This window comes from Schistocerca cancellata, chromosome 1 (genome assembly GCF_023864275.1).
Source record: "Schistocerca cancellata isolate TAMUIC-IGC-003103 chromosome 1, iqSchCanc2.1, whole genome shotgun sequence".
Lineage (NCBI taxonomy): Eukaryota > Metazoa > Arthropoda > Insecta > Orthoptera > Acrididae > Schistocerca > Schistocerca cancellata.
Window position 1 is genome coordinate 621857987 of NC_064626.1, and position 17710 is coordinate 621875696.

The following is a 17710-nucleotide window of genomic DNA, read 5'->3' on the forward strand; positions in this document are numbered from 1 at the left end:
TCAGAAAATATCATTCTTGTGCAACACAACTAGTTCATTATACTCATGAAGTAATGAGTGCTATTGACAGTGGATGTCAAATTGATTCCATATTTTTAGATTTCCAGAAGGCTTTTGACACTGTTCCTCACAAGCGTCTTCTAGCCAAATGCATGCCTATGGAGTGTCACCTTAGTTGTGCAACTGGATTCGTGATTCCTGTCAGAAAGGTCACAGTTCGTAGTAGTAGATGGAAAGTCATTGAGTAAAACAGAAGTAATATCCGGCATTCCCCAAGGAAGTGTTATAGGCCCTCTATTGTTCCTGATCTATATTAATGACATAGGAGACAATCTGACTAGCTGTCTTAGACTGTTTGCAGATGATGCTGTTATTTACCACCTTGTAAAGTCATCAGATGATCAGAACAACTTGCAAAATGATTTAGATAAGATATCTGTATGGTGCAAAAAGTGGCAATTAACCCTGAATAAAGTAAAGTGTGAAGTTATTCACATGAGTACTAAAAGAAATCAGCTAAATTTTGATTATGTGATAAGTCACACAAATCTGAAGGCTGTAAATTCAGCTAAATACTTACTTACTGGTCATACCAGACTCGAGAGTTCATTACCTCAGCAGTGTATTTTCGCCATCTGTCCCTGTCTTGGGCTATTTCCTTCCATTCACCTTCAATACCTAGGCTCCTCAAATCAGCCTTCATATTGTCCTCCCATCTACGCCTCGGTCTCCCCACAGGATGTTTTCCTTCTAGGTGCCCTACCAGTACTCTGCGCGCTGCCCTGCCCTCACCCATTCGAGCTACGTGACCCGCCCATCGCAGCCTACGTGATTTAATAATACTAATTATGTCAGGGCTTGAATAGAGTTCGTGAACCTCTTCGTTATGCAGTTTTCGCCACTTTCTGCTAATGTCATCCCTTTTTGCTCCGAAAATATTTTGTTTTCAAATACTCAAAACGGCTTTTCATTTTGCACAGTGAGAGACCAAGTCTCACACCCATACAGCATAACTGGTAGAATAATATTTTTGTATATTCTAATCTTTAAATTCCTAGACAATATCCGTGATGAAAGTAATCTATTCAGTGAGAAGTAGCATGAATTTCCCACCCGTAATCTCTTCTTCAGTCCAGATTCAATCTCATTTCTCAAAGCGATGTCCACCCCTGGATACTTAAATATGTTCACTTTTTCAAACTGCATGTCTCCAACTCTTAACATTTCCTGATCTACTGCTGTTGGCATTCTAGTAGTAACCAGGTATTTAGTTTTGTCTTCACTTATCCTTAGACCTACATCTTCACTAGCCATGATTAACACATTCGCAGATTCTTTCCTATCACTAATGATGTTTAGATCATCTCCATACCCTAATATCTTAATATTTCCATTTAACTCCACACCCTCTGAATTATCTGCTGCCATTCGTACAATATATTCTAGGACTAAATTAAAAAGTAGCGGAGACAGGGCATCTCCCTGCTTAAGTCCATTCTTTATTACAAATTCTTCTGACTCCAATTTCCTCACGCTTACTCTACCTTTTGTGTTTTTCAAACTCACTTCTGTAAGTCTAGCATACTTCTTTGGTATTCCAAGTTCCAAAAGAATTTTGTACAATTTTGACTGCAATACTGAATCATATGCTTTTGTAAAATCTATGAAAAGATTGTGAACTGGTTTATTGTATTCCCATTTCTTTTCCAAAATTTGATGCAGGGTGAATATTTGGTCTATAGTTGATCTGTTCCTCCGAAAGCCGGCTTGGTAATCCCCCACAATTTCATCTGCATATGGTGTAAGCCTGCTTAGCAGAATATTCGAGAAAATTTTGGAACATACTGGTAATAGCGATACCCCTCTATAATTACTACAATCCATTTTGTCACCTTTCTTAAAAATTGGGATCAGAATCGACTCCTGCCACTCTTCAGGTATCATCTCTGAGTTCCATACTTTAGTTACAACTTTGTGAACTACTTCCACCAATTTCTGTCCCCCATTTTTAACTAATTCTGCAGTTATGCAATCTGATCCTGGTGCTTTATGGTTTTTCAATTTGTTGATTGCATCTCTTACTTCCTTTAACGTTGGCTCAGGTATCTGGGGTTCTGCTGTATGTATTTTGTACACCTGCTCATTTCCTACTTCCTGGTGTACATTTAATAGATGCTCAAAATATGCCCTCCATTTACTTAATATAGCACTGGGGTCTGTCAGTATTCCCCCAGCATCCCCTTGAAGTGCATTTTTCCTAGCCTTGAAGCCCTTCCTATACCCATTTATGTCTAGGTAAAGTTCCCTAATGTTTTTTGTTTTACTGTTTGTTTCCATTTTTGTAATTTGATTGTTCAAATAATCCCTCTTCTTTGCCCGTAGCCTACGACCAACTTCCCTTCTCAAGTTCAAGAACTCGTCTTGTTTTCTATCTCCCATTCTATCCCAATCTAATCGCGCTTTTCTCCTTTCCTCTACCAATTTCTTGCATTCCTCATCAAACCACGGTTTCCTCCTGTTCTTCTTAATTGTACCAATTGTGACCTTTGCAGCCTCTTTGATATTATTCCTCACAGTGATCCACTGTTTATTTACATCCTCATCTTGATCTTCGTGTGTCCTGAGAGCATCAAACCTATTTGCAATTTCTATCATGTACCTTCTTCTAAATTTTTCATCATTTAGCTTGTCAGTGTTGAACCTAACAAGTTCTGCATTGTGACACCTTGATGTTGCTGTAGATAGCAGTTGGTGAACTTTGGCAACTACAAGAAAATGATCAGAATCACAGTCTGCTCCCCTGAAAGTCCTAACATTTTCTATACTAGTGTGCCATCTCCGATCTACAAGAACATGATCAATTTGGTTTCGGGTGTGTCCATCTGGAGAGACCCAAGCTGCTTTATGAATGTCCTTCCTTTTGAAATATGTGCTCTCAACAATCATGTCTTTTGAAACAGCAAAATTAATCACCCTTGTGCCATTATCATTCGAAATATTATGCAAACTTTCTTTCCCAACTGTAGGCTAAATACTTAGGGATTACAATTACAAATAACCTAAACTGGAACGATCACATAGATAATATTGTGGGTAGAGCAAACCAAAGACTGATTCATTGGCAGATCACTTACAAGGTGCAACAGGTCTACTAAAGAGACTGCTTACACTACGCTTGTCCGCCCTATTCTGGAGTATTGCTGTGCGGTGTGGGATCCGCATCAGGTTGGGACTGACGGATGACATCGAAAAAGTACAGAGAAGGGCAGATTGTTTTGTATTATCACAAAATAGCGGAGGTAGTGTCACAGACATGATACATGAATTGGAGTGGCAATCATTAAAAAGTTTTTCGTTGTGACGGGAACTTCTCATGAAATTTCAATCATCAGCTTTCTCCTCTGATTGCAAAAACATTATATTGCCACCCACCTACATAGGGAGAAATGATCATCATGATAAAATAAGAGAAATCAGGGCCCACACAGAAAAAATTAAGTGCTTGTTTTTCCCACGTGTCGTTCAAGAGCAGAACGGTAGAGAGACAGCTTGAAGGTGGTTCATTGAACCCTCTGCCAGGCACTTCATTGTGAATAGTGGAGTAATCACATAGATGTAGATGTAGATGTGGTGGCTGCTGCACTTTTTAATTTTGGGTTGTCGTAACTTTTTAGAGTCTGGACTTGAATTATGTGTAATGCATAACAGTATAACTACTGGGGACAGCTCATACAACTGCAGCATGCTCTGCAGGTGATGTAATGTCATGATTTAACACATAACAGTTTGGTGTAATTCAACCCACTGGAGACCAATGAGTGGTCTTAGCAAAAGAATTTTTGGCATTTTAGAGTTTTGCAGTCTATATTAAGTTAATAAAAAGAAAAAGAATGTATTGTTTGTCATTAAACATTTTATCTTCAAAGTACACTGCTGTCAGCTGCCTCTAGAGTTTTACCTGGTAAACACTGGTGTCTCTGCACACGAGTTCTCTAATGTCCATCCTATGTGGTGTATGTCACTGTGGCTGGGTCAGCCATTGTACTGCTTTGATCACTGCAGGGGCACTTTTTGTACATGGGCTACTGCCAGTATTTGTTACACTTACAGTGCATCATGTAACTAGTAAGGCACCTTGTAAAACTAAACCATAACACATTTGTATATGTTACATGTATATTAGTGTACTATAATTGTATTGCAGATATGTGCCTTGTTTCTATAAAACTGTCACATCAACTATAATTTTTTATAGTATAGTTTGGAAGTGGACATAAATGTCTGAAACTAGTCATCGACAAGAAATACAAAAAGATGCTTCTCAATACTACTGTTTATTTCAGTTACAAGACAAGTTGTGGACATATTTTCCACTTGCACCATGCTGCAAGTTCATATATAAGTGTGTCTTTATTTTTCTTAAATCTTGGTTCCAGCATCAAGAACAATGTCAAAAGTGCCTTTCTGGTGCCTCTACCTTTTCAAAGCCAAAATGATCATCACTGAAGAGGTTCTCAATTTTCCTTTCCATTCTTCTGCATTCTATGCATCTGTAACTTGGATAAATTAGGTGTTAAGCTGATAGTGGGATAATTCTTGCACTGTTCCGCTCTTGTTATCTTTTGGGTTGCGTAACTGGAATATTGTTTGGTTGCCACTTCTCCTAGTTACTGTAAAAATTGTGATGGAATGTTATTTTTTCTGCCTCATTTAATCTCAAGTCTTCCAAAGCTTCATTAAGCTCTTATTCTAATAATGGATCTCTTATGTCTTTTGTATTGACTCCTATCTCTTTAACTGTCACATCATTAGACAGTTCCTCCCCCTCAGGCCTTCAGTGTACTCATTCCACATATCCACACTCTCCTCTGTGTTTTTCTCCTTGCACACTTCTTAATGTTGACACCTCCAGTTTCAGTTCCACCAAACATTGTTTTAACTTTTCTACATGCTTTATTAGTCCTTCAGATGGCCATTTCTTTATCAATTAATTTACATTTTTCTTGTAGCCATATCATCTTAGCTTCCCTGCATTTCCTAATTATTTCATTCCTAAGTAACTTCTATTGTTGTATTTCTGTATTTCCCTGAACATCCAAATATACCTCCTTCCTTTGTGATTTTTGAACATTTTAATCTTTCTCCTCTCTTATTCCTACTACTAATCCCATATTCTCTCATAACTGTGCCTTCTTTTCCTTTCCCTACTACCATTTTCCAGTTCCCATTGATCACTAGATTACTATCTCCCTTTACACACTGAGTTATCCATTTGCTAGCCTCTTATACTTTCTGTACTTTTCATCTTCTGCTTGTGACATCAACATGTAACCTCATATATGAGGGGCATTTGGAAAGTGACATTTTGTTGTGACACATGAGAGCATCCCCTACCATCACCACTGACCTTAGTACTCGTCCACTTCTGTTTGGCAGCAGCTATGATCCAATACAATTGCTTACTATTAGTTGAATGATTTTAAAATGTTTGACAAAATTGATGATCCCATCAAATGCGAGGTGAGAAGTGTCATCCACTTTTTAAATGTGCAAAAGTCCGACCCAACGAAATTTATATACAGATAACCGAGATTTATGGTAGTGTGATGAACAAAGCATCAGTTTAGAAGTGGTGTATCATGTTTAATGATGGACAGAAGAATGTTCATGATGAAGATTGCTTGGGCCAGCCCTCAGTGGTGATCAATGGACTCACAGCAAGGACTGAAACAAAAATCCAATTAGTGGACTACACTCGTTCTTTCCAGACATTTCAAGGCAGTGTTTTAAGACATTGTTAGTGCAGATCTGGTTTATAAACATGTGTATGCCTGGTGGGTCCCTCAAATTTTGTCAGATGAACACAAAACCAAACAAATGGCAGCTGCATTGACATCTCTCAGTCATTATGAAAAGGATAGTGATGAATTTTTGAATCACATTGTCACTGATAATGAGACTTGGATATTGCATTTCACACCACAAATAAAGGGCCCTTCAATGGACTGACATCATTTGCAATCCTCAATAAAATCAAAAGAGATTATAAGGGTCTCCTTTATGGACTATGTGCCTAGAGGTGAGACCATAAAGGCAACAATTTACTGTCAGACACTTTAACGACTTCACCACACCATTAAAAACAAGCGGCTGAAATGCTAACCAGTGGAGTTATCCCATGATAGTGGATGTCCATGTGATTATCACTTATTCCCCAAATTGAAAGACCTTTTGAGTGGACAGTTTGTCAGTGATTCAACAACTTGGTGGCAACTGAGTATGCAGAAGGCATAGAAAAACTAGTGAAATGGTACAGGTATCTAAATTTGAATGGTGACAACATAGTAAAGTAGCTTGGGTATCAAACTGTAGATAAAATACAGTTTATTTAATTATATCAAATAAAAATCTCCATAGAAAAATATGTTCTTTACTTTCCGAATGACCCATGTACTTTTGGTATTTCTTCATGATCTGCTTGTGACATCAACACATAAACCTTTACTATTGTTGTTGGTGTTGGTTTGCTGCCAGTTCTGATGAGAACAACCCTAATACTGGACTGTTAACAGCTACTCACACACTGCCCTACCTCCACACTCCAGTTTTACCATTTTCTGCTGTTGTTGATATTTTCCAATATTGATCTAAACAGAATAACTGCTTGTATGCAGCCAGTATTGACATGGCTTGGCCTTTCATTGTTATTATGATAATAATAATAATTATTATTATTATTATCTGTTGCATCTTCCTCTACCCCACACAACAATATTGTCTGCAAGTGAAGGATTGACTTGATTTTTTTTCTTTTTTCTCATTACTGTTGTGCTATATTCAGACAGTTAAATATTATTATTATAATTATAAATTTCTTGTCATAATTTTCAGTTACTGAAGTTATATATCAGAATGTAGATTAACTGTGATATTGTACAGTAAAAGATGTTAAATATATGTTAAACTTTATCTGAGACCTTCAGTAAATTCTTTTCTTACTTTTCAGGAACTACCAGAGCAAGAACTCTACCGTCCACCCCTAACAATCCGTGCAGTAGACTGCAGAAGTTTTGGACGGTACACTCTAGTTGGCACTCACATGATTAACTCCATACATAAGTACATGTACGTGCCAATGACAAAGCGTGAGAGAGAAGCAGAGGAGCGTAAAAAATCACTGCAACAACTGCAGAGTAAGGTTACCTCATTAACAGGTTAGGTTTACTTTCCAGTTTAAGTTTCGTAGATCAGAGTAGGACATAGCAGTGGTACACAATAGCTTGAGATTTCTCCCTTCCACTGCTTATGGAGGAAGCATTTTGCTATTTATAGGAAGTGCATTGGATTTAGTGATGCACAGTTAGTGCTAAATTAACCCACAATTAGAAAACTGTGTATTTCGTGCATGGCACCAGTAGACTACAGGTTAGTGCCAGAATGTATCACTCTATGCTTTTTGAGTATTTTAAGAAGTTCTTCTCATAAGTTTATAAAGGAGACTCATGGGTTGTAACGTGAATGTAGAGTTTTTACATTTTTTGATAAATTCAATTCCTATTACATATAAGAGCAAAAAGAAAATTATGTGTTTTAAATGATAAGGGGTGTCAACAGTAGAATATAAACTGTAGTGTAAACAAATACAACCACTCACTATGGCAAGAAAGTATTGACCACATAAATGGTATGAGTCCATAAACATGAAGCTGAACAATGTAAATCATATTTCACCAGCAATACCTTTAGTGTCTGCTGTGTACAGTCCTGCAGCCGTTAGATGTTATATCTCTAGTGATTAATAGTTCATCCACAAATATGCTGAAAGCCATAGACACTAGCACTCTAAACCTGGCCCCGCAGACAAATCTATCCAAGTATTCCTAATTCATACCTATTAATCAACCCCAAAGTGGCATCATCTCACTTTCCATTACCTAACACCACTGCAGACAGAACAGCTGCACCACGTTCTGTGCCGCACATTTGAATATATTTCATCATTCCTTGAAATGAGGAATATTTCTTCAGAATCCATTCTTCAGCTCACAGAGTGATACAATTCCATTCATTCAGCCGGTAAAAAAACAATAAACTTTTTTTCCACTGCTTCTCCCCCTATCTCCTCAGTTATATTCATTTAAAGTTCTATATGTAAATTTGTCCCATGTACACATGCAGGAAGGTCCTACTCCACTTCTGTTGTGGTATAACTTACCAGAGGCAAGGTCTCCTTCTTTTGTGCCCATCCCTTCCCATATATAGTCCTCCCTCTCTCCTTGTGCCCTAGTATGCAGAATGCAACAGCCCCAGCCTGAACCTACATGACTTGAGGCCAATTCACTCTTCTTATCATCTTCTCTCCCTTTCCCTCCATATTTGTAGCTCTTGCACTTCTCTACCCCTCATCTTTTCCGTATTTATCCTACCCTTTCCATCCCACTCCAGGCAGGAAACAGGAAATAATTTGATTGTGTCTGTCAGCACACAGTGCTCTGAAAAAGAATACAACAGAAAAGGTGCCCAAAAGAAACTGCCTACTTCTGGGTTACTACAGAGCAGCAAATAACATGGCTAATATTTTGCTGCATGTAGCACAGGCTGTTTTCCTGATAAACTTTTTGTGATTTGTAATACAGGGTCATTATGATTAAAGTTAAACTTTCAAACTGTTGTAGAAATAACACCACTGGTCAGAATTACATCAAATTGCAATGGATATTATCAGAGAAGGGGGGGGGGGGGGGGGGGGGGGGACTTGTTGCAAAATGTAGTAGTAGATGGCACTGTAAGCATCATAATTTAATAGTGGTCAACTACAACTGACAATTGAATCATACAACAATGCCTAAGGTGTATGTTTGACATTAAACAAACCATACTACTCAGTGTGCATGGTGTACAGATGTGATACTGTTAGTTACATAAGCCCATCCACGACAGCAAGGTCATATCACATCAGATGGTAAAAATCAGTTTTTAATTGTCCTGAGACCTAAAACAGTATAAAAATCATCAATCACATCGGTTTTTAATTGTACTGAGGCCAAAAACCACATAAAAAGCATCAATCACATTGGTTTTTAACTGTTCTGAGGCCAAAAATTGCAGTAATAAGTCGAAATCGAAAACAGCATGTTCCACAACAGATTGATGTGTTTCCGGGGTCATGTTCAGAATGTGTTGCACAATGTGTGCCTGCAATGCAGCTAAGTTTGAAATCTGAACACTGAACATAACATCTTTCAGACAGCCCCACAGCCAGAAGTCACATGGATTAAGATCAGGTGATTGGTATGGCCAGGCTGTAGGGAAATGGTGGCTGATAATTCTAGAATTTCCGAAATGGCACTTCAGCAACTGCTTAATTGGATATGTAATGTGCGGAGATGCACCATCTTGCATAAAAATGATCCCATCCATGCTGCTGGAGAGCTGGAATGATGTGGTTGCACAAAAGACACTCTAGTAGTGATGGTACAGGTAACATGGAAGGAAGCACCTGTATCTTAAAAAAAATATGGCCCTATGATAAATGATGCCATAAACCCGTACCACATAGTGATCTTTTCAGGATGAAGTGATACTGATTGATTTGCATGTGGATTTTCCATTGCCCATATTCAACAATTCTGTGTATTGACATATCCTGTCAGATGGGAGTGGGCTTCGTCTGTCCACAAAATCTTCCTTGGCCAGTCGTTGTCCACTTCTATGTGAGCAAGAAATTCTAAAGCAAAGGTCTCTCTTGCTGGAAGTCAGCAGGAAGCAACTCATGCGCATGGGTAATTTTGAATGGATAGCAAAGAAGGATGTTTCATAGGATTTTATGCATGGTGCTCACAGGTATGTCCAGTGTTCGGGCGATTCTCCATGCACTGCATGTTTGCACACCACCACTTGTCTCTTCCTGCACTGCTGTGGCCACTGCTTCCACTGAAGTTGAATCAATTCGTTTCCTCCTTCTACCAGGTTACACACCAAAAGAACATGTCTTTTTGAATTTCCGAATCATTTTCTCCAGACCTACGGCAATCACTGGACCAACACCTTTTTTCAAACCCTTCAGTGTTTGGAACTTCTGCAGAGTGATGCGTGCACAGTTATCATTCTTGTTATACAGCTTTACAAGCAGAGCACAATTCTGCTTTGAGACAGAATGTTGAAGACGTGAAAAGGGGAAAAGCCATGTACCCGGCTTGTTTATACCAACTTCAGTGGGTTGTGCACATGACGGATGTTTTCATTTACATATTCTGACACATACAGCACCATCTATTGATCAATTTTCACACTATTTTTTTTTTCTTTTGCCGTACGTTTTCCCCATCTTCGATAATATTCCATTGCAATTTGATGTCGTTCTGAACAGTGGTGCTATTTCTACAGTGTTTTGTAAATTTAGCTTTAATTATAATCACCCAGTACTTTGTTCATGTAACAGTTATGCACTGTTTCCAATGATATATTATGAAGTAGGTTTACAGCTGTGTATGTCACTTCTTTCCCAATCAGTGAGAGTCATTAAATACTGGTACTGTGCTAATATATTTTTCATTGTCACTATTATTCACAAACTGTTGTCGATTGCTGATGACAACCTAATTTGCCGTTCTGCTGATTGTAAAAGTATCAATTCAGAAGTTGATTTATAACATTCAGCTCCTTGTTTATGCCAATAATTGTATAATGTTTCCTAAACATAGTTAATCACTCATATCATTATTTAGTGAGCTTTACTTAGAAAAAAAACATCTGAAGCATGATAGAAAAAATGCAAATTATTGATAAAATTATGCAAAGTTCTCAAATGATAATTTACTTGATATAGAGTTCATTTGGCATGCCAGCATTTTCTGCAGGTGCTATAACTTACAGCAAGTAAAAGCATTTTTTATTTTGACTCAACCAGCTTGTATATTTAATACATTTTCACTGTAAACAAACATTATTACAATGTATGGTACTTCTTCAGTATTCGAGGGCTTGAAAATTTTTCCAAGCAGAATATTCTCCAGATATCCATTGACTCATCCAGATTCTCTTTTTCATCTACTCATACTTATTATTTAGTGCTTATTTTGGTGGAATGTACAATTGATAAATGTTGGGGTTTATGTCTTTGAGAAATATTTCAAATGTACAAACATGTTCTTAGCTTCACTGGCTGTGAATTGACCTGGACTGTTATGCTGCAGTGTCAGTATCTTTGATAATTTTCATCTGTGTCTGGTTAGATTTGCAGACTTAGACTTACCTAGGAACAGGATATAATGTCTTGTGAATATTAATGAATAAATCATGACTTATTATTCTAATCTTTGATGCATCAAAAGAACTGCCAGTTTTTAAGTATCTGTTTGTTATTCATAAATTGCTACTACAAAGCTGCAAATAATTTTTGGTAATAGTTAGCCACATGTAGAGCAGGCTGTTGTCCTGCTAACTTTATGATATAAAATCCAGGATGAAGTAATGACAGTGTTATGATATTGTTAGATTGCTACTCACTATACAGGGTGTTACAAAAAGGTACTCCCAAACTTTCAGGAAACATTCCTCACACACAAAAAAATAAAATATGTTATATGGACATGTGTCTGGAAACGCTTACTTTCCATGTTAGAGCTCATTTTATTACTTCTCTTCAAATCACATTAATCATGGAATGGAAACACACAGCAACAGAACATACCAATGTGACTTCAAACACTTTGTTACAGGAAATGTTCAAAATGTCCTCCGTTATCAAGGATACATGCATCCACCCTCCATCACAAGGAATCCCTGATGCACTGATGCAGCCCTGGAGAATGGCGTATTGTATCACAGCCATCCACAATACGAGCACGAAGAGTCTCTACATTTGGTACCGGGGTTGCGTAGACAAGAGCTTTAAAATGCCCCCATAAATGAAAGTCAAGAGGGTTGAGGTCAGGAGAGTGTGGAGGCCATGGAATTGGTCCACCTCTACCTATCCATCGGTCACCAAATCTGTTGTTGAGAAGCGTACAAACACCTCGACTGAAATTTGCAGGAGCTCCATCGTGCATGAACCACATGTTGTGTCGTACTTGTAGAGGCACATGTTCTAGCAGCACAGGTAGAGTATCCCGTATGAAATCATGATAATGTGCTCCATTGAGCATAGGTGGAAGAACATGGGGCCCAATCAAGACATCACCAACAATGCCTGCCCAAACGTTCACAAAAAATCTGTGTTGATGACGTGATTGCACAATTGTGTGTGGATTCTTGTCAGCCCACACATGCTGATTGTGAAAATTTACAATTTGATCACGTTGGAATGAAGCCTCATCCGTAAAGAGAACATTTGCACTGAAATGAGGATTGACACATTGTTGGATGAGCCATTCGCAGAAGTGTACCTGTGGAGGCCAATCAGCTGCTGATAGTGCCTGCACATACTGTACATGGTACGGAAACAACTGGTTCCCCCATAGCACTCTCCACACAGTGACGTGGTCAATGTTACCTTGTACATCAGCAACTTCTCCTACGCTGACATTAGGGTTATCGTCAACTGCACGAAGAATTGCCTCATCCATTGCAGGCGTCCTCGACATTCTAGGTCTTCTCCAGTCGCGAGTCATAGGCTGGAATTTTCTGTGCTCCCTGATCAATTGCTTTGAACGTCTTCCTGTCGGGACACCTTCGTTCTGGAAATGTGTCTCGATACAAACATACCACGCCACAGCTATTGCCCTGTGCTAATCCATACATCAAATTTGCATCTGCCAACTCTGCATTTGTAAACATTGCACTGACTGCAAAACCACGTTCGTAATGAACACTAACCTGTTGATGCTACATACTGATGTGCTCGATGCTAGTACTGTAGAGCAATGAGTCACATGTCAATGCAAGCACTGAAGTCAACATTACCTTCCTTCAATTGGGCCAACTGGCGGTGAATCGAAGAAGTACAGTACGTACTGACGAAACTAAAATGTGCTCTAAAATGGAAATTAAGTGTTTCCAGACACATGTCCACATAACATCTTTTCTTTATTTGTGTGTGAGGAATGTTTCCTGGAAGTTTGGCTGTACCTTTTTGTAACACCCTGTATAGAGGGGATGTTGAATCACAGACAGGCACAACAAAAGAATTACTAAACATGTAGGCTTTTGTCCAAAAGACCTTCTTCCAAAGTAGACAACACAGACACACATATTCATGCAAATACAGCTCTCACACACATTACCACTGTCTCTGGCTACTGGCGTCTCAGCAGCCAGAGGCAATGGTAATGTGTGTGTGAGTTGTGCTTGTGTGAATATACGGGTGTTGTCTACTTAAGAAGAAGACCTTTTGGCGAAAACTCACATGTTCAGGAGTCTTTTTGTTGTGTCTTTCTGTGAATCAACATCTGCTCTATATGGTGAGCAGTACTCTATCCTCTTCATAATATTAACTTTATAAGGTGTGGTACATAAGTTGCACAACAGTTGCACATTGTTCCCAAGTGTAGATCTCCATATAAGTTTACAGTTGTGAATGTAACTTGTGTCATAGCCATTGGTAATCATTAAAGACTAGTGTGGTACCAATATATTTTTTCAGTGTCACTGTTATTTTCAAACTGTGGTAGATGGCTAATGACAGCCACAACTGTCTTATTGCTATTCAAAAAGTACCTACAGTTTTCTGTATGGTATTCCATTACCATTTCAATTTATATAACAAATCTTGTGTTTTGCAGGCAGAGTGTGGTCATACGTTGTCATGCAAAAACACATTACTGGTATTCAAGAGATGATGTCGCTTGTTTTTTATGGCTCTTCTCAGTTTCATTAATATTTCACACACAGCATTAGAACTAATTGTTTTTCAGCATTCCATAAAATCCTCAGACAAGATCTTTATCATCCCTGAAATTGCTAGTCATAAGCTCTCTGGCTAACAGAGTTACCTTTTTTTAACAAAATTTATTCAGTGAGTTGGTACAGCTCCAAACTGTTGACCACTATTTTGCCCCTGCTCATACCTCATCACAAGTTGTGATTCTATTCAAAGAGTCTTCTCCTGTACATCATAGAGAAAAAGGAAGTCCAAAGAGGCTACATTGACTTTTACAATTTTCAGAAAGAGGTTTTGCAACCCAATCAGCACGAATCTTGTTGTATCCTAATTGTTAGGACAAGCTCATGAAAAATATCCTAAAAACTTTTTGGAAAATGGTTAAAAACACATAAAATATCATGTAACACCAATATTCAGGAATTTTGTAACACTTTTCTGTACCAGTTTATTGCTGACTGTGTCATCAACCCAGTTTTACACAAATGACACCATTCATGCCTACCACCTCTGCTAATCACATTCATTCCATATTACACAACACAAAACTCAGAGTAAAAGTCCACAGTGCTGAGGTTTTTGAGAGATCAGATTTCACATTTGAAGGGTTTTAAGTTGCAACACTTAAATTGAATGGCTCCTGTAGGCAAATGTTTCCAGAAGAGAATGGCAAAGACAAGAGAAGAGGATCTGGCAAGCAAGAAAGAAGCATAAAGAGTGGTGGTGGATGAAAGAAGAAAGTGGATGGAACAGTGGACCAGAATGATGGAGGAGGATAGTGAAGGTTCAAAAAAGGTGTTATATGGGATAATTAAAAGTAAAAGGAAGAGTGGTATGACAGATTATGCTCGAATGGTGAACAAAAGTGGACAGGATATAGAGAATAAAGAGGAACTCAAGAATATGTGGAAGGAGTATTTTGAAGAACTACTGAACCCGAATGGAGACCTGGATGAGGAGGAACAAGCTGAGGAGAAAAAAAGAGTGAGAACAGCAAATAGAAAAAGACCTCACATGGGGAGAAGTGGAAGAGACATTGGACAAGATGAAGGGAGGGAAGTCACCAGGTCTGGATGAGGCTAAGTGTAGAGATGGTGAGAGCAGCTGGATATGTGGGGATACAATGACTATATCGAGTAATGAAAATTGTGTGGAGACAGAAGATGATTCCAGAAGACTGGAAGAAGGGAATAATTGTCCTGATCTTTAAGAAGGGAAGTAGAAAAGAGTGCAAGAACTATTGGGGGATAACATTGATGAGTCATTGGGCAAAGATTTTTGAGAAAATTTGGAAGCACAAATTCAGGCAAAATTAGAAGGAAGAATGAGAGAAGAGCAACATGGCTCCAGAACAGGAAGGTCTATGGTGGGTCTAAGGACAACTGCAGGAACAGCACTATGAATATGGAATAGATCTACTAATGACCTTTCCGGACACTGGAAAAGTGTATGATAGTATACATAGAAGCAAAGTGTGAAAAGCCCTGGAGAACAGAGAAGTAGGAAAACAGATTATTTGGAGGATAAGGGAAATGTACCATGGAAATGTGTGCTGTGTCAAAGTGGGAGGAGAGAGATCAGCTTGGATTGAACAGAAGAATGGCTTGAGGCAGGGAAGTGCACTTTCACCATTACTCTTCATTATAGTGATGAATGATATAATGAGTACAGTAGCACAAGTAACTGGTGAAAGAAATATGAAAGCTATGGTGTTTGCAGATGATCTGATGATTTGGGGGAATAAGAAGGAGGAAGTACAAGAGCAGTTGGACATATGGGAATGAACAGTACAAGATTATGGGATGAAATTTAGTATAAGTAAGAGTGAGATGATTAGCACAACAAGAAAGAAGGAGAGAGGGACAATGCAAATAACCGTTGGTGGGGCACAATTGAGGAGAGTAGAGAGTTTCAAGTACCTAGGAAGCCTGATACAGGAAGATGGAAAAAATGACAGAGAAATAAACGAGGGGGTGAGAAAAGCAGAAGCATTTCAGAAGAGTGTCAGAAGCCTGATATGGAGCAAGGATGTACCTCAAATCAGTAAAAAGGTTATATACCAGTCATACTGTGTCCTGATCCTGACATATGAATCAGAAATGTGGGTTATGAAAGGAAGAGAGAAAAGCAAAGTACAAGCTGGTGAGATGAAATTCTTGAGAAACAGTATTGGAGTGACAAAGATAGACAGGTTAAGAAATCACATGATCAGAGAGTTAATGAAGGTGGAACCATTACAGGAGGAGATAGAGAAATCAAGGCTGAGATGGTACGGACATGTTAAGAGAATGGAGGAGAAGAGGATACCCAGGAGAATACACAAGATGAAACTGGAAGGAAAGATACCAAGAGGAAGACCGAGAGATTGATGGCTGAAAGGAGTAGAGGAATGCATCCAGAAGAAAGGAGAAGACTGTACCAAGGTGAAGATGGAGACATGGTGACAAGACAGAAGACGATGCATAGGCCTATGATCCATACAGACCCATCCAGAGGCTGGAAATTGTCCAAAATGATGATGATGACTGTAGCAAATGAAATGCAACATGTCTGTCTTGCTATTGCAGCTGTAAGCACACTCACTTAGTGCATGAATCACTGTAGTAACTATTCTGTTGCCTCCACTACTTTCCATGTTGAATGAAAGTAGACATTATTTCCAAAAAGCCTTCATATTACACATTCAGACAGTAGTTATCTCATGAAACTGCTTGTTCTATACATGATAGTTATCAATTATTCATCCCATAATGTTGACTTTTATTAAAAACATTATCAAGTTAGGGGATCAGGTCTGATGAATGCCGGCCAGTGTGGCCATGCGGTTCTAGGCGCTTCAGTTTGAAACCGCGTGACCGCTACGGTTGCAGGTTCGAATCCTGCCTCGGACATGGATGTGTGTGATGTCCTTAGGTTAGTTAGGTTTAAGTATTTCTAAGTTCTAGGGGACTGATGACCACAGATTTTAACTCCCACAGTGCTCAGAGCCATTCTAATGAATGAGAAAGAAGAACAAAATGAAATTATTTATGTGAACTAATGAAGAACAAAGAAGGTAGAAAGAAATTATTACACATTTGTTAAATTTAAACAGTAGAAAATCCGGGATGGACTGTAACAATATTATGAGAAGGAAAGCTGCTACTCACCTTATAGTGGAGATGCTGACTCTCAGATAGGCACAACAAAAAGGCTCTCACAATTAAAGCTTTCGGCCACTAAGGCCTTCGTCAACACTAGATGCTCACACACACACACACACACACACACACACACACACACACACACTCGTGCAAACACGACTAACACACATGACTGCAGTCTCAGGCAACTGGAACTCCACTGCAAGACTGCAAGCAGCAGCACCAGTGCATGATGGGAGTGGCGACTGGATGGGGGTAAGGAGGGGGCTGGGATGGGGAGAGGAGGGATAGTATGGTGGGGGTGGTGGACAGTGAAATGCTGCAGGTCTGACATAGGATGGGGGGAGGGGGGAGCGGGGGGCTGCCTAGAGGGGGTTGGGAGGAGAATTAGCAGAACAGGAGAGAAATAAAAGACTGTGGTGGTGGAATGACAGCTGTGTAGTGCTGGATTGGGAACAGAGAAGGAGCTGAATGGATGACGACAGTGAATAATGAAGGTTGAGGCCAGGAGGGTTACAGGAACGCAGGATGTATTGCAGGGAAGGTTCCTACCTGCACATTTCAGAAAAGCTGGTGTTGGTGGGAAGGATTCATATGGCACATTGAAATGAAGGGCATCATGTTTGGTAGTGTGTTCAGCAATAGGGTGGTCCACTTGTTTCTTGGCCACAGTTTGTTGGTGGTAATTCATGTGGACAGACAGCTTGTTGGCTGTCATGCCTACATAGAATGCAGCACAGTGGTTGCA

At 39.1% G+C, this 17710-nt stretch overlaps 1 protein-coding gene across 1 annotated transcript in view; it reads left to right on the forward strand.

Moving 5' to 3' along the window:
* Positions 1-17710, forward strand: part of LOC126161969 (otoferlin-like) — a 994328-nt gene that overhangs the window by 861858 nt on the left and 114760 nt on the right. The window contains exon 23 of the mRNA XM_049918162.1: positions 7007-7193. Coding sequence (XP_049774119.1) covers positions 7007-7193 — 187 coding nt within the window. The remainder of the gene's footprint in view (positions 1-7006; positions 7194-17710) is intronic.